General features: G+C 45.2%; 1 protein-coding gene across 2 annotated transcripts in view; it reads left to right on the top strand.

Moving 5' to 3' along the window:
* Positions 1-18,670, top strand: part of ppp2r5a (protein phosphatase 2, regulatory subunit B', alpha isoform) — a 36,584-nt gene that overhangs the window by 7,288 nt on the left and 10,626 nt on the right. For both annotated transcript variants that reach the window (XM_047151098.1, XM_017455984.3), the window contains exons 2-4: positions 6,580-6,776; positions 15,568-15,669; positions 15,973-16,065. In XM_047151098.1, coding sequence (XP_047007054.1) covers positions 6,580-6,776; positions 15,568-15,669; positions 15,973-16,065 — 392 coding nt within the window. The remainder of the gene's footprint in view (positions 1-6,579; positions 6,777-15,567; positions 15,670-15,972; positions 16,066-18,670) is intronic.

Genomic DNA, 18,670 nt, shown 5'->3' on the forward strand with positions numbered 1-18,670 from the left:
TCTAAACTCCTCCTTTCAGAGAGCGTACTCTGCTCGGATTGGTCAGACGTCCCAGTCTGTTGTGATTGGTCTACCGCTGTCAGCGTGTGTCGTAAAGGAAACGCCCCCTACCGTAACGGGTTTCCGCTCCGCCCGTCAGCGAGCAGAAAATGAAGACAGGAGGCGGGGCTTTTTGTTACAAACCTACGTAGGTTATTACAGGAAGCAAAGTCCGGAATCACTAACGACTCGATTCATCTGTTCAGAATCGATTCCTTCTTTCGGGAGTCGATAACTCCGTCTGTCGTGCGCTTCGATTTTTTTTGAAACTTTGCAGACTTTTTACATGCACAAACAGCTACGTATACGACACTACACGGAAGATAACATTTGAAAAAGCGTAACAGGTGCACTTTAATCAAATATCTCCTAATAGAAACGTCACCATATCAACCTTTCGCCATTTTACTTTGTTAAATGACAAAAAAAAAAAAAAAAAACTCTGCTTATTTTGTCCTAGTGCACTAGGTAGGTCCTACAACGTCATTATTTCCCAAAGTTCCCTTTTTGGAAATTTCAAGCCAGTAAAGAACAATAAAGTAAACAATAAAATTTCCCCTAAAGATCAGTGACAAAAAAAATCCATTACTATGGGTAAATAAGTCAAACCGATTCAGAAACATTAAACTCTGTGAGCTGACAGGAAGTCTATAGTAACTCAGATCATCAGCATCTCCTAATGCACAACACATCAGACCTTGCGGAGTGAAAACCGATGTGGTCTTCTGCTGCTGTAGCCCGTCTACCTCAAGCTTTGATGTGTTGTGCATTCTGAGATGCTTTTCTGCTCACCACGGTTGCAAAGAGCGATTATGAGGATATCCTTCTCGGCTGCTCGAAACCGTTTTTTGTATTTTTCCGCACCGTTCCGTGTAAACTCTAGAGGTCGTCGTGTGTGACGTTCCCAGGAGTTCATCAGCCGTTTCTGAAATGCTCAAACCAGCCCATCTGGTACCAACATCCACTGTACGGTTAAAGTCACACTTTTTCTTCATCCTGGTGTCTGATTTGAAGTTTTTTTTTTTTGTTTTGTTTATTTATTTATTTATTTTTTTGCATTGCACTGCTGCCACGTGATTGACCGATTTAGATAAAGTGCGGTGACCGTACAGGTGTTCCTGATAAATCGGACTGGGAGTGCTTTATGATTTTGTTTCAGTTTGTGATTCGGGATACAAACCTACAGTGTAGCACTACTGCTAAAGCTTGTCTCTGGCAGGATGAATTGCCATGATCCATAATATTTATATACTGTACATACAAATACCAAGTCTCCTCGTTAATTCAAATCTAAACGCGGCGTTGAAGCGGCCTGAGAGTCTGTGTGCAGACGGGTTTTACTGGAGCTGGACGTCAGCCAGAGAGCGCATTTCAGCCTATAAAACACAGGTTGATTATTTAATATGCTTCTACTGTTCAGTGTTGGTGGATTTAGTTCTTACATTCGGTAAACCCTGTTTCAGGGAACACACACACACACACACACACACTCTAACGACACTATGGGTCTTAATCCCAGTCGTGTTTCGGAAGTTAATTTCCTCCCGTAGTGGAAAGCCGTGTGTTTACTTCCACAGACGTGGCACAGATACCGACATCATGACTCACCACGAGCAACATTCGCTCCGTTACCATGGCAGCCACAAATCTGAAGCGCTAATGCCGATCCTCGGGTGACTGACAGGCTGTGTGTGTGTGTGTGAGAGAGAAAGAGAGTCATTGAGTATGTTTGATGTGATCAAAGACCCCCGAGTTGTCTTTCATGTCAAAAGGCCCTTCATTTAGACACGTGTTTACTCGCAGCCTACACTGTGCAGGTGAACCCCGTCTGCGGCATCGTCCGTGAACGGCGCGGGGCTAAGAAATCAAATTTATTAAGAAGTCAGGAAATCTTTATTTGATTCAAATTTGGTTCTTATTTCACGTTACCATTTCAGACAGTCTATCTGAAGGTGATTTTGGGAGAAATATGCATGAATCTCTTTCTGTTTATACACACTTTCATGTATACGCACTTCCGCTTGTGGAGTGGTGGCGTGGCGGTTAAGGCTCTGGGTTACTGATGGGAAGGTCGGGGGTTCAAGCCCCAGCACTGCCAAGCTGTCACTGTTGGGCCCTTGAGCAAGGCCCTTAACCCTCTCTGCTCCAGGGGGCGCTGTATCATGGCTGACCCCGCGCTCTGACCCCAGCTTCCTCACATGCTAGGGTAAGCGAAGAAAACAATTTCACTGTGCTGTAACGTATACGTGACCAATAAAGACTCGTTATCATTATATCACTTCCGCGTGTACGCACTTTTGCATTTGCACCCTTCTCTATATATGCACTTTCCGGTATACACACTTCTGTTTACATGCCGTTGTATAAATATTAACACAGGAAATGTACAAGACTGTCTAGCGGATGCTAGAAGGAGCTAAAGTACAGTAGCAACAAGCTTTGCTAGTAAATATGAGATGGTAGTCGAAGTTTCTAGACTTTCTGCTCTTTATTATAGCAAGCATCATTGGGCATGTAGCCTCAGAGTTCCCCTTGCTCTATCCCTCTAAAATCCCTCGACCAGCATAAAAACAAGCCCATAAAAAAACAATAGCAGGTTGATCGATCCAGTTTTCTTCACCCTGGGAAAGGTGTAAACAGACAAACACTGAAATCTGACAACTGGAAACTTGTGACTTTTAGCCAAACTCCCAAACATCACAGTCGACTGTTACATGAATCGCCGAAGCCAGAATATCCGCGAGGGATATACGGTGCATTTTATCCAAAACCTCTCCAGGACTTGGCAGACTGATTTGAAATTCTCTTCTGTGTTGTTCATGACGAGTTGATCCTTTCACCTCACTGCAGTTGTCTACATAAGAAGGAAGAATACCATCGGCGTTTAAATCGTTCAACAAGCGCAGGACTGTAAACGGTAGCACGCACTCGGGTCTCGCCCTGCCCCGTTAGCAGCGTCGTCTCGGGTCGCTGACGCCGTTAACGGCGCGCTGAAGGTTTGCTCTCGGAAACGAGGCCGTGAGGAGGTAGACCAGGCCACACTAAAGCAGCGTTTTCAACCCCAGAAAACGAGTCCCTTTAAATCCAAAGTGGATAATGAAATGCTGGTGTTTGATTGTTGAGGTGTTCTCTATAATTTGAGACTGTTTGGAGTTTCCGTTTCATGTCGGACAGCTTTGTACACTGTACAGATAACACTGGGCTTTCAACGACGTGTGTTGGCAAAGCAAACACGGCGAAAATGATCTAATTGTCAATGGGTTCGACACCGGGCCCGGTGTGCATGGCCGTCATGCCACTTCTCCGTCACTGTATTCTCAGAATGACACGTTTACGTGTCGCCGAGTTACAGTATGCAAGTCATCATGATCATATTGATTTTGGTAAAACTAAAATGAACATAATCAGATAAACGAAAACCATAAAAACGAGCAAGTATGCCACACAGGGTTGGCTGTGGACAGTGTTTTTAAACTGAATTACTGCGTACTAGGCCTTTGTGTCCACGTTCGATCACATTTGCCGCACAAGAGTCTTGTGTTGCCTGTCGGAGCGTAGCCGTGGAGTCACGTGTATGAGGTTATTCGTGCTGGAACACTTGTATTGAACAACATGGAGCTAATGTACAAAAATTATACACTTCTGTGACGCCTATTTGCAATAAACATACCCCATCCCAGTCACCTATAACTATGCTTGACATGATAAGATACATGGTTCAGATTGGGTCAGAGTCAGTACACAGAAATCAGGAAACAGTTCCGCATCCAGTACGGGGACAGACACGCACAGAGGCCACGCCTCCAGTACTGGGACAGACATGTGCAGAGGCCACACCTCCTTCAGCGTGGGACACGCCTCCTTCAGTGTGTCTGACAGAGGCCACGCCTCCTTCAGTGTGGGACAGGCCTCCTTCAGTGTGTCTGACAGATAGAGGCCATGCCTATTTCAGTGTGGGACACGCCTCCTTCAGTATGTCTCACTTATTCAGAGACCACACCTCTTTCAGTGTGTCTGACAGAGGCCACGCCTCCTTCAGTGTGGGACAGGCCTCCTTCAGTGTGTCTGACAGATAGGGGCCATGCCTATTTCAGTGTGGGACACGCCTCCTTCAGTGTGTCCGACAGATACAGAGGCCAGGCCTCCTTCAGCGTGGGACACGCCTCCTTCAGTGTGTCTGACAGAGGCCACGCCTCCTTCAGTGTGTCTGACAGAGGCCACGCCTCCTTCAGTGTGGGACAGGCCTCCTTCAGTGTGGGACAGGCCTCCTTCAGTGTGGGACACGCCTCCTTCGGTGTGTCCGACTGATACAGAGGCCAGGCCTCCTTCAGTGTGGGACACGCCTCCTTCAGTGTGTCTGACAGAGGCCACGCCTCCTTCAGTGTGGGACAGGCCTCCTTCAGTGTGTCTGACAGATAGAGGCCAGGCCTATTTCAGTGTGGGACACGCCTCCTTCAGTATGTCTCACTTATTCAGAGACCACACCTCTTTCAGTGTGGGACACGCCTCCTTCAGTGTGTCTGACAGAGGCCACGCCTCCCTCCTTCAGTGTGGGACATGCCTCCTTCAGTTTGTCTCACATATTCAGAGACCACACCTCCTTCAGTGTGGGACACGCCTCCTTCAGTTTGGGACACGCCTCCTTCAGTGTGTCCGACAGATACAGAGGCCAGGCCTCCTTCAGTGTGGGACACGCCTCCTTCAGTGTGTCCGACAGATACAGAGGCCACGCCTCCTTCAGTCTGGGACACGCCTCCTTCAATGTGTCTGACCCAACACTTTTTTCTATCCCCGTGGTGCTGTGTCTCATTGACACAGTGTGTGTAACACGTCCCAGGGTGTACAGACTAATATAGTTGATTTTGTTGAACTCACTAACCCCCACGCTACATCACACATCCTGTCTGATCATGCCCTTAAGGACTGCTTACACACCACAGAGTTGCAGCTAGCATGGCCTTACTAAAGAGGCAGGATCAGAAGAGTAATATCGGTTCAATATTGTTAAACCGTTGCCCGACACAGCGAATAACGCCGTATATGCGACGGTCAACTGCAGAATTATTGGCACCCTTGATGAAGATGGCTTAAAAGTAGGTTATAATCTCTTGGCTTAATCTCACACTGAAAAAGTTTTTCATTTAAGTCAGTTTATTCCAAGAAAATAAATAAACATAAGACAGTGTAAATTCATATTTTGTTAAAAATTTTCATGAAATTTGCAGGAGTTGCTCTTGAAGCATTATGTTGGTGTTAAACATCTCATGAGAGAATTGGAAAGAACAAATTGGGGTGGGTTTAAAAAAAAAAAAAAAAGGTTTGTCTTGAAGCTGGACCAAACAGGATTATGAATAACGACATCGATCAGCGTGATCGATGAGCGTCCGCAGGCCCATTTGAACCCATTCAGTTTGACCCGGTTAGACATCACTCTGGAACCAACAATGGATTAACCATAAGGGCTGATTGGGCCGTTGCTCACGGAAGTTTATTTTTCCTCCCAATTTTTTTTAAAGAAGGATCAATAGATTTCAGATAAACCATTTATGATTTTATAAATGGTTATTTATAAATGATATTTTGTCCATGGGCACAACCTATTGACACTGTAAAGTAAGGTACTCCTACTTGTCCAGGAAGCATATTTACTGTTGTTTCGAACAGAAAATATATTATTATTTTTTTTTAAATATATAAATATTGGTAAGAATATTAGACTTGGATGTTCGGGGCATCCTTGGGATCAATAATTCCGTACGACGTTTCCGCCCGAAAGCTGCCTGCTTCTGCTAGGAGGTTTAGATGAACGTAGATGTAATACATCGAGGCGTCAATATGATTTTGTTCCGAATTTAGATCTGAATGAACACAGAAAATGTTTTGCATGGAGGCGTGGATAAGATCCCTCGAAGTTCGATCTTGTCATTAGAGGAAATGACTCGGAGCTGTTGTCGTGTTCAGGAGACACTTCACCAGGAAGGAAGCGTTTCGAAGGAATATTTTTTATTTTTTTAGACATTTTTATTTGTCAGTATGGTCTCGCGCGATCTCTTTTTTTTTTTTTTTTCCCGTTAAGGAGCTGACCAAACGACTCTAAACGTCATTCAGACTTGAATTCAAAATGGCAGAAGTTCTCGTCAGGTTTACGATGCGTGTTGTCGACATCATCAGAGCACAGACTTGACGGAGGACCTCGGGTCCGGGATGACGTTTGGGACCGGGCTAAAAAAAAAAAGTGAGGAGGAAAGGTAGAGAAAACAAATCCAGTTGCAGATAGTCCACAAGCATTGTAACGAACAAGTAATGCACTTCAGCCTGAGACGATTAACGTGGTGGTGTCTGGTGCTTGCCGTCGTGATGGGTGAGGTGCGAATGGTTTTTGTCGTGGATCTGTAGGATCAGCGGCGACCCGGTGGGAGACACTGAAGTTTCACGGCCGTTGTAGGAAATCGCTGCTTAATAATTGCATCGTCTTTCTTATTTCCGAGATGGGAGATGTGTCTGGCATATGAACGTGTCTGTGTGGTGTTTGTGTTTCAGATACTCCGTCTGCAGAGCAGCAGGAGCTGTTTGTGCAGAAGCTCCAGCAGTGCTGCGTCCTGTTTGACTTCTTCGACTCGGTCACTGATCTGAAGAGTAAAGAGGTGAAGAGGGCCACTCTCAACGAACTGGTGGAGTATGTGTCGACCAGCAGGGGCGTACTGGTGGACTCCGCCTACCCTGACATCATTAACATGGTCAGCACACATCCTTTTTTTTTTTTTTCCTCTGTTGTTAATTCCGTGATTGTATACGACAGAGAGATGTGCGTGTTGATTCTTTTTTTCCTCCAAGAAAACAACATTTAGGATGTGTGTGTGTGTGTGTGTGCGCGTGTCTCACTCTTAGACTTATTGTAGCCAGACAACACAGTAGTTTTTACAGATGAGTCCACGTCTGATTAAAGAATATAAAAGAAGTTTGATTTAGTGAGCTAAACTGTTTCAGAAATGAAATCTAAATCTAATCTAAAATAAAGATAACCTGAGTAAACACACAATACGGTTTTTAACTGACAATGTTCTTTTATTAAAGCAAAAAAAGTAATCCAATTCCAACTGGGCCTGTGTGAAAATGTATTTGCACCCGTAGTTACTAATTCCCCAAATCTATGGAACTGCACTGATAACGGAGATCAGCTGGACTAGACGTAACCAGACCTGATCACTGCAAACCCTGTTCAATCACATCAACACTTACATAGAACTTTCTCAACAGCATGAAGATGGTTAAAAGGTCTTACTCAGTAATACAGAAATGATGAGGAAGAAGGTGATTGTAACACATCAGTCTGGGAGGGGTTACAAAGCTATTTCAGAGGCTCCGGGAACTCGAAGAACTATAACGAGAGGCGTTATCTCCAAATGGATAAACTCTGCACAGTAGTGAACCTTCCCAGAAGTGGCCGACGTTCCAAAATTCCTCCAAGAGCACAGCGACGACTCATCCAGCAAGTGAGAAAAGAGCCAAGGACAACATCAAAGGACCTACAGGCCTCTCTTGCATCAATAAAGGTCAATTCAATTCAATTCAGTTCAATTTTATTTGTATAGCGCTTTTTACAAGGTCACTGTTCATGACTCCACTATCAGAAAGACACTGGGGAAAAATGGCCTCCATGGAAGAGTGGTGAGGTGAAAACCACTGCTGACCCAGAAGAACGTTAAGGCTCGTCTGAATTTTGCCAAAACACACATTGATGATCCTCAAAGTTTTAGGAGAATGTTCTGTGGATTAATGAGTTGAAAGTGGAAATGTTTGGAAGACAGGGGTCCCGTTACATCTGGCGTAAACCAAGCACAGAATTCCATAAAAAGATCATCAATACCTACGGTCCAGCATGGTGGAGGCAGTGTGATGGTGTGGGGATGCTTCACTGCTTCAGGGTCTGGACAACTTACAGTAATTGAGAGAAACATGAATTCTGTTGTGTACCAGAAAATCCTAAAGGAGAATGTCCGGTCTTCAGTCCGTAAGTTGAAACTCAAGCGCAACTGGATTACGAAGCAAGACAATGATTCAAAGCAAAGAGTAAGTCCTAGTCCTGGAAGTAACTGAAAGACTGATCTCCTGTTATTGGGAGCATTTAGTTGCAGTGGCACAAACAGATTAAGTTTAAAGGGGCAATTAGTTTTTCACATGGGTGATGGGTAACTTTTTTTTGCTTTAGTTAAAAAAAAAACTGTATAGTGTGTTTACTATAAAAACTGTTATTCAGGTTGCCTTTGCTTTATGTTGTATTTCGTTTGAAGATCTAAAACTATTTATTATGAGATATACAAGAGAACAGAAGAAATCAGGAACAGTTTTTCACAGCACTGTATAATGTGATATTTCTATGGTTAACTCGCACGTAAAATAGTGGATTTCTTCTTCTTCTTCTTCTTCTTCTTCTTCCCTTTTGCCTTAAAAGTAAAGACGAATACAACTTAACGAAATGTTGTAAATCTTCTGCGTATCTAAAATTTAGCATTCGACGCTTCAGAAGTACAAAAGAGACACGGAAATTAGATTCCCAAATCGTCAACCTTCATCCGAAATCGCCGTAGTCACGTTCTCACGCAGAGTCGCACTCGACACGGCCGAGATCAAAGAGAAGCGTTCACGGTCGCGTTCGTACGGCAGCGTCGGACACGCGCCGAGCTTTCGGGCGCGGGGTTTTCTGTCATCTGGGGCCGTGTCGAGCGAGGGCTGGTGAAGATCCAGGAAAACCAGTGCGTATTGCGCAATGCGCTTGTTTATTGAACCTAATGTGAAGTCTGTTTGGATAATAAAGAATAATAAAGAAGAGCTCGGATCTAACACACACCTAATATGCAAACATTTGTCTCGGTATGCGTTAATCGGACGTTAATCACACAGTGTTGATTTAGTTGGAGTGACGGGAGATGTACGACAGGTATTACACGTGTGTCTGTGTGTGCAAGTAACGCAAACTCGTCTTTTAAACGTATATTCACTATCCGTTTTTACAGTGCAAAGGAAATGTACTGGCAAATATATATGAAATCGCTTTATGATACCGAGCTTGTGTATTATGTTGAAGATTTGGCGAATAAAAAAAAAAAAAAAAGTCAAAAAACACAGCTGTATTGATCTGAAGGCTGTTTGGGGTAATTGGGTGCGGCTTAATATGCTAAAAAAAAAAATTAGCTTGATATCCCAACAATATATATTTTTTTTATTTATTTATTTATTTTTGGTGATCAGACCAGGGAGTGTGAATAAAATAAAAATAAAAAAATCTGTGAAAATTTCTTTCTTTCTGACCTCGCCCTGAGGATAGTCTCTGGTGCTACGCTACCTTTGGTGAAATAATTAATAAATTAATTGCACGACCTCGACAGGAATGTGCTACAGAAGCCACGCTGGTTCGTCCCGAAATCTGGAGTCGTCGAACTACAGCCACATTTAAATGCCCTGCTTTCAATATTTTATCATTTTTTAAAAAAAAAATTCTGGTCCAATAAGATTGCGATCCAGCAGTTGTGGACCACTGCAGTAGACTACGCCCACTGCGTTAGCGTTAGCGTTAGCGTTCTCTTGTTAGTTTTCACTTGCTTCCTCGTAACCGGTCTCTGAATATGTGAGACAAACTGAAGGAGGCATGTCCCACACTGAGGGAGGGAGGCGTGGCCTCTGTCAGACACACTGAAGGAGGCGTGTCCCACACTGAAAGAGGTGTGGTCTCTGAATATGTGAGACAAACTGAAGGAGGCATGTCCCACACTGAAGGAGGGAGGCGTGGCCTCTGTCAGACACACTGAAGGAGGCGTGTCCCACACTGAAAGAGGTGTGGTCTCTGAATATGTGAGACAAACTGAAGGAGGCATGTCCCACACTGAAGGAGGGAGGCGTGGCCTCTGTCAGACACACTGAAGGAGGCGTGTCCCACACTGAAGGAGGTGTGGTCTCTGAATATGTGAGACAAACTGAAGGAGGCGTGTCCCACACTGAGGGAGGGAGGCGTGGCCTCTGTCAGACACACTGAAGGAGGCGTGTCCCACACTGAAAGAGGTGTGGTCTCTGAATATGTGAGACAAACTGAAGGAGGCATGTCCCACACTGAAGGAGGGAGGCGTGGCCTCTGTCAGACACACTGAAGGAGGCGTGTCCCACACTGAAAGAGGTGTGGTCTCTGAATAAGTGAGACATACTGAAGGAGGCGTGTCCCACACTGAGCCTGTGTAGAAACGCGTCGTGTTCCGCATCAGTCCACCTTCATGTCCGTCGATGTTCTGTATCCGAGTACTCTTCTGCAGCGCGTATGCCGTGGTTAAATGTTCTCTGCGATGTCTCTCGGTGTCAGAATCGGCCCTCATACTGCATGCAGACGGAGCGAGCGCTTCGCCACGGTCGGCTCGCGATCGGCCTTGTGGACGGTTTTGTGTGACGCGGCTGTCGCAGTTTCGAAAACAGGAACGCGGAGCACGCTTGTGCAGCGCACTCCTGCGCCTGGTCTCCGACGTCGCACGCGCGCAAAAGTATATATCGTAACACCCCCGGAGTTTCTCCCCGAGTAATACATTAGATCAGATCAGTGCGGCAATTTACCGTGATCTGGAAATCTGCTGTTTGTAGTGTTAATATGATGGAGCAAGCAAAAAAAAACAAAAATGGACGCTTCTTCAACGGGACATGTTTTTTTTCCACGTTGTTGTGATAAACTATCGAAGGCTAAATGTTCTACTCCCACGAAGTCCACTTGAAACAGTGTCCTAGCATTTTCCCGACCCGAGTCACTGAAAACTCGCGCTGCAGCTCTGCTCTGTGGAGTGTGATACACCGAGTCGTCGTGTTTTTGAAAACAGGAAGCTGTAAGGAGATAAACCGTCACCTGGGTGCTGTTTGTCTTAGGACTTGTTCACACACGTTTATACGTGACGTACGTGAATGATATATATAATAGACATGACGACGTGGCACAACGCTCTAGTTTCAGACCTACGTTAGAAGTCTCGATGTGCATATCGAAGGGATTTGTTATTACGTTCAGCATAACAACCCTCCTTCCTTAATCATATATCCCCAGGTTCAGCACAACCTCATAAGGCTCTTAAGGATAATAAGACATGAAGTCTTCTAAACTGTATTCGCGAATGTTTATTCGGCAATAAGCAAGAGACGATCCAGCTACAGAGCGGTACACTCGGAGGCTGAAGGTTTACGGCGCCAACGGGGGCGCTCTGGCTGAACCACCAGGACAGAACCGTAACCGCCGATCTACTGCAAAAACTACGATTATAGGAGACATCGGTCCGTACGCTCCGATTGGCGATTGCTCCACCAACCAGTGCTAAAAATATACCAAACCCCGGCTGAGACCACCCATGGTGTGCACTTTTCTGGCCACAACCTTCAGAATCTTGAAAGCTGAAAGCAAACCCGCTCCCTATTTCCACGTAGTATGTGCACCAGTTTCATACAGGAAAACACTTTTCAAAGCAAGACTGGATGTGAAGTTCATTCGTGGCTTTTTTGCCTTAAAATCGAGGTTGTTTCGTTTATTACGAGTTTTGTTCAATGCTGTACCGGCATGTACACGTGACTCTAATTTGGCCACATTTACTGACCGAACGTACCAGCCGTTATACTCTAAAGGTTGTAGTCGTTTAGTGTAAAGTTTCAAGCAAACGCTATAAACGAGGTCTAGCTTGCAAGACTATCCATTACGTTAACAAGAAAGACAATTAATGCCAGCTCAACTGTGTCCAAAAAACGTCATCGCAGTATTTATCGCAGAAATGATCGGACGTACTGACCGTGCACGAGAAATTTCATGGTGGTGGTGATGATTTTAAGATTTTTAAAAAAAAGAAAAGAATCTTCACTGAGATACCTGACTTTGCATAAAAAGCAGTAAGTCCATATCACGTATTAATGGTGTAAAAGTCCAGAATGGAAAACATCTTTGACGGGGTCGGAATCTCTCAGACCGGTATTACTGGAATACCGATCGGTCTGCTGTGCGTTCCAAGCATTGACGCAATGACTCTTACTTTCAAAAACTCGGACACCACCTTTCTCTAGTCTGCGTGTTTTCAATACCGTCGTGTATTATCCAAATCTCAGCCGTAAGTCTGACTTCACCGACTCCCTTTGCGCAGTGCTGCAGTTGTATCGGTGTATGATCTAACGAGAAGGCCCGGGTGAACGCTGTAGTGAGCTCTACGTGCGGTTAAACCTCAGTGGGCATTGCCTCCATTTCTTTGGAATAATTACAGCTCAGCATATCAGAAGGTCAGTTCCTAATGGGCACGAGCGTTCAGCCTCGCTAGCGTAGCTCAGATGCCGATCCACGAGCCCGTGAAGTTAAATCACCCTGAGAACGTCGTTGAGACGTGACACCCGGGCGGAAGTATTCAGACCAAAACGTCCTAAAAGTGAAAGTAAAAGAGTGGCTACTTTTTAAACGTTAACCCGGGTGTTAAAGTCAACGTTTGATCAAAAGTAATGGTCCACGCCATCGTCTTAGAACAAGTTTATCACGTAGCTAGGTGAAGGAGAAAAAAAATGTTTGTTTGCATTTGGATTTGCCTTTTGTCAGTATAGACAGCCCCCCCGCTACCCCCAAACACACACACACACACACACATTGCTTAAATCATTATGAGGAGAAGTGGTGTGTTTTATAGAGTTGTAACTGGGCTTTCAAGCAGCTGAATGTCCAAGTGTGCTCGAACGTGAGGTCATGGCGTGGTCTAACGGGAACTCTAGTTAGCAGGCTAACTCTAGTTACACCTCCATACGTTTTGGGGGCGTGGCTCTGTGCTCATGGGTGGGAACGGGACGAGGTCATTGAGCGAAGAAATTGTTCAAATTTTTATTCAACTCCACTCATTTAATAACGAGAAGGTTTTTTCACCTTCTCACTCGTTTGGTGAACACACAGTGGCTTAGCGGTTAGCAAGTTCACACCCGAGTCGGGGGCTTCGAGTCCCGCCGTGGGTGTGTGTGGAGTTTGCGTGTTCTCCCCGTGCTGCAGGGTTTCCTCCGGGTACTCCCCCAGTCCAAAGACATGCACGGTAGTCTGATCGGCGTGTCCAAAGTGTCCGTAGTGTATGAACGGGTGTGTGAGTGTGTATGTCATTGTAACCCGTGATGGATCGGCACCCTGTCCAGGGTGTACCCCGCCTTGTGCCCGATGCTCCCTGGGATAGGCTCCAGGTTTCCCCGTGACCCTGAAGGATTAGCGCTATAGAAGATGGATGGATGGATGCCTTTTTGGTCATATGCTTGACAAATGCTCCACAGTTTGACATCGAATTAATCAGAAGTATTATTTATTAATGTTTATTAATATTCACTCGATATTAGCTCGAATTAGACGTGATGCCTGGCCATTTTAGATCAGCTACAGGAATCGGTGCTAGTCTAACCTGGCGTTAGCAAAAAAACAAACCCAGGCTAACTTAGTCGAATATATCCAGTTAACGTTAACAAGTTAGTGGAAATTTACCTGGTGTGTTTTCAGATCAGACGGAGTTCGTGTCTTCTAGGGAGGCGAACACAACACCTCATTTTATTTGCACTGGATTACTCACGCTTACTTAAACACCGAGCTGAGGTAGGACCAGGGGCGCTCATCCTTTCACAAGATACCGGATAGTTTTTTTTTTTTTTTTTTTTCTACACTGATGACCCTGATTGGATGCTAAACTGAGAGGATTGGATGCGAAACCGAGCTATTCGAGTGATCTGAAGCATAGAGTCATTGGCTGGGTGAGAGAAGATGAGGAGACCTTCAAGATTTAGTACTTTTGAAGGTCTAAATATAAACATAAAGAGTACAGAGTCATTTTTATTGGAGATGTAATGAAGAGTACAAACTTGATTCCAGTAATACTCGAGTGAAATATAATTATGGCAAATATATAATACTTAAGATCAGATTGTTAAAATGAGATATCGGACACGTGTCAGGACCCAAATTACACAACCAAAGTGGACTGATTGCGGGAAAAGCCGATGAGGGGTTATGGGAAGTGAATCGGAACGCGCTTGCTTTTAAGCTGGACATCCGTCTGTCTATCTTTCTTTCTGTCTTGTGTTACTGTAACACTCTCTCTCCCCCTCTCTCTCTCTCTCCTCTCTCTGTCCCTCTTTCTACCCCCCCCCTCGGCCAGACTCCTGACTTTCTCCATTTCTTCCTGTCTGACTTTTTTTTTTTTTTTCCCTCTCTCTTTCAATATTTGTCTGTCTTGTCTTTTTCTTTTGTTACCATCACACACACACACACACACACACACACACACACAGAGAGAGAGTGGTGTATTTGAATGTTCCATGTCAGTTTTTGTTGTCCAGTTGTGTGCACAGATATTTCAGGTGTAGCTCTCCTGTAATTTCCGGGTGCTAAAAATATGGCGTGGTTGTCATGGCGATAACCTTCTTCCTTTAGCATGAGAATCTGAACGAGTCACACGAGAACCGGTTTGGTTCCAGTACGTTTTTATTTCATCGTGTTCAGTAGGCATGTACTAATGGCCTCATGGCGAGATGAATTATGGCTTTATTGAATTGGGAAAAAAGAAGAAAAAAAAACCCCAAACAGTCTAAAATTGCAGTCAGGCAATATATAGCGGTGCTTGAAAGTCGGTGAATTCTAGAATTTTCTATATTTCTGCATGAATATCACCCATATGAACTCAGTTAAACAAATGAGACACAAATATTATACTCGTTCATGTAAATGATCCAACGCACTCGCTTTCATTAACCGCTGTATCCTGGGCAGGGTTGTGGTGCACGGCCTATCCCAGGAACACTGGGTGCGAGGTGGGAATACACCCGGAATGGGATGCCAGTCCATGTCAGGGCACCATACACACACTTCCTACAACCATTCACACACGGGGGCAAATTTATCTCACCTACTGGCGTGTTTTCTGGAGGTGGAAAGACCCTGGAGCACCCTGGGGGAAACTGTAGAGGTTTCTAAACACCTCCGTTTACCCGATATGGTCCCACGGTGGCGTATTTCTAGGAACAGAAAGAGTCTAGGTGTAAACTGTACAGAGGAGCAGATTGTATCCTTCAACATGTGCACTGTGGCTTAGTGGTTAGCACTTTTGCCTCTCACCTCCAGGGGTTTGGGGTTTGAATCCCGCCTCAGCTCCGTGTGCACGGCATTCGCGTGCTCTCCCTGTGATTCGGGGGTTTTCCCCGGGTGCTCCGGTTAACTCCACCAGTCCAAAGACATGCGCTGTAGGCTGATTGGCGTGTCCGAAGTGTGCGAACGGGTGTGTGATGGGTTGGCACCCCGTCCAGGACGTCCCCACCGTGTGCCCCGAGTCCTATAGGATAGGCTCCGGACCCCCCGCGACCCTTTAGGAGAAGCAGTATGGGAAATATCCTGGATTGAATCCTGGATGGATTCAGATGTGTGCTACAGAATGAATTACACCCCCGGCTTGAGTTGTGAAATATTCTCATGACCCAACGAGCATTATCGGGATCGCTAACAAGTCTCGCCTTGTTTCTTCTTAGATCAGCACCAACTTGTTCAGAACTCTGCCTCCGAGCGAGAACCCTGATTTCGACCCTGAAGAAGACGAGCCCACACTGGAGGCCTCGTGGCCACACATGCAGGTACGACAGCACTGTAAACATGTCCGTGTCGCATCAGTGACGGTTTTCTGACGACATCTCTTAACATGAACAGGATGCATGCTTCTAGCAGTTTATATATCTATACATCCCAGGGCACTGTCGTATAAGTGCCTTCAGCTACCCTGCCTGAATTGCCACACGTCATGCTCTAGCATGTTGTAATTGGCAACAACTACATTTTTTTGAGTAAAACCGTGGACGCTGATGATGTCACTTCCTGACTCCTGTATTCATGACTCGTGTTTACACTGATTGTTCTCCCTGTGCTTTCTATTCTCGCAGCTGGTGTTCGAGTTTTTCCTGCGTTTCATAGAGAACCCGGATTTTCAGGCGAGCACGGCCAAACGCTACATCGACCAGAAGTTCGTGCTGCAGGTGCGTGTCTTGCAGGTGTAACGGGTCTCGAGGGTAATCGAGCAAAAATAACGCAAATGATCACACTCGGAAATAAAAGTACCAAACCATACGTGTCACCGGGGTGGTACCACCGAGGATACGTGTTTTGTGCCTTCAGTACGCTTCTTTTCCCCTCGAAAATGTCAATATAATTAGACCTTAAGGACTACTGGTGTACCTGAAAGGTAAACAACACGCACCTTCTCGGGTAAAATACGCAATAAAGAACACGGCAGCCGTGAGTCACAGTGCCGTGACGTGACGTCCACTCCCCTGTCCGAGTGAAGCGTTTCAGAAGAAGGAACCATGAGCGAAAATGTCATGAACAAGGAAACGTGGTTTTGTGTTTCAGTTTTGCACGATATATTTTTACATGCGTTTTTAAATGTTCCACTCTTTTATTCTATTTTAAATCCGTGACCGCAATACTTTAGAAGGAAAATTACTCCCAGATGATCGTCCCGTCTGGTTAAGATCGAGTACATTGGGGTGGAACGGTAGAGCAGCTGGGAGATTGCGAGTTCAGATCCCATTGACGCCACAGCCCGTGTAGAGCATACCCGTCCTGCCACGGATGCTCCATCACGGGTGTGTCAAGGTTCATGTATGCAGATTAGGGTACAATCCGAATACTGCGACACAGCACTTGCAGTAACTTGAGATATGATGGCTTGGTGTGTGTTAACCCGCATGCTCCAGGACTGGTAATGTGGCAAAGTTAAGCGAGTGAGAATTATATGATGTAAACCGTCACCGCGACGAAATGTCTATTCATTTCAGATTCGTAGTAGGACTTAAGGAACGTAGCACTGTTGAATTCTTAATTCTGATTGGTCCTTCTGACAATAGGGCAAAACTGCAAGGCAAAGCACAGGTTTATATTAATGCACTCCTTCTAATACATACGGGGGGAGGGGGGGGGGCACTCGACATATAATTTAATATTACATAAAAAAGGAAAACCTATACTTGTTTATATGGGGAAGTTTCTGTAAGTTGACATTTATGGAAGAAGTCTCCAGTGTCCGCGCTAGGGCTTACCATAAACCTTCCGATATAAATATTACGCTAATTCACCATTGTGTTAATTCATCGTTCAAATCTGCGAAACGAGCCAGATTTACAGAAATGCATGGATAGAAACGAAAAGAGACGCACGTTATTAACGAGAACGAATAACTGGCTGTTGGGAAAACTCACAATCAGTCATACAGTAGGCAAGCAAGTAATTCAGCGTGCCCCACATTTCATCTGTTGCTCCCCAGAGCAATGAAATCATGCAAATGGGAATTGTCCTCCGAGAACTAAGCATGAACACAACGTTAGGAATGAATAACTCCAAAAAAAATCATACAATTGGGAACGTTAGCTCCCGTACTATCAAACACGGCTAATTTCAGGATTCACACGCAGCGGTTAGCATAACGTTAGCTCCCGTACTATCAAACACGGCTAATTTCAGGAACACACGCAGCGGTTAGCATAACGTTAGCTTTCTTACTATCAAACACGGCTAATTTCAGGAAACACACGCAGCGGTTAGCATAACGTTAGCTCCCGTACTATCAAACACGGCTAATTTCAGGATACACACGCAGCGGTTAGCATAACGTTAGCTCCCGTACTATCAAACACGGCTAATTTCAGGATACACACGCAGCGGTTAGCATAACGTTAGCTCCCGTACTATCAAACACGGCTAATTTCAGGATTCACACGTAGCGGTTAGCATAACGTTAGCTCCCGTACTATCAAACACGGCTAATTTCAGGATTCGCACGCAGCGGTTAGCATAACGTTAGCTCCCGTACTATCAAACACGGCTAATTTCAGGATTCGCACGCAGCGGTTAGCATAACGTTAGCTCCCGTACTATCAAACACGGCTAATTTCAGGAACACACGCAGCGGTTAGCATAACGTTAGCTTTCTTACTATCAAACACGGCTAATTTCAGGATTCACACGCAGCGGTTAGCATAACGTTAGCTCCCGTACTATCAAACACGGCTAATTTCAGGAACACACGCAGCGGTTAGCATAGCGTTAGCTCCCGTACTATCAAACACGGTTAATTTCAGGATTCACACGCAGCGGTTAGCATAACGTTAGCTCCCGTACTATCAAACACGGCTAATTTCAGGATACACGCGCAGCGGTTAGCATAACGTTAGCTCCCGTACTATCAAACACGGCTAATTTCAGGATACACACGCAGCGGTTAGCATAACGTTAGCTCCCGTACTATCAAACACGGCTAATTTCAGGATACACACGCAGCGGTTAGCATAACGTTAGCTCCCGTACTATCAAACACGGCTAATTTCAGGATACACGCAGCGGTTAGCATAGCGTTAGCTCCCGTACTATCAAACACGGTTAATTTCAGGATTCACACGCAGCGGTTAGCATAACGTTAGCTCCCGTACTATCAAACACGGCTAATTTCAGGATACACGCGCAGCGGTTAGCATAACGTTAGCTCCCGTACTATCAAACACGGCTAATTTCAGGATACACACGCAGCGGTTAGCATAACGTTAGCTCCCGTACTATCAAACACGGCTAATTTCAGGATACACACGC

This window comes from Ictalurus punctatus, chromosome 25 (assembly GCF_001660625.3).
Source record: "Ictalurus punctatus breed USDA103 chromosome 25, Coco_2.0, whole genome shotgun sequence".
In the NCBI taxonomy this organism is placed as follows: Eukaryota; Metazoa; Chordata; class Actinopteri; order Siluriformes; family Ictaluridae; genus Ictalurus; species Ictalurus punctatus.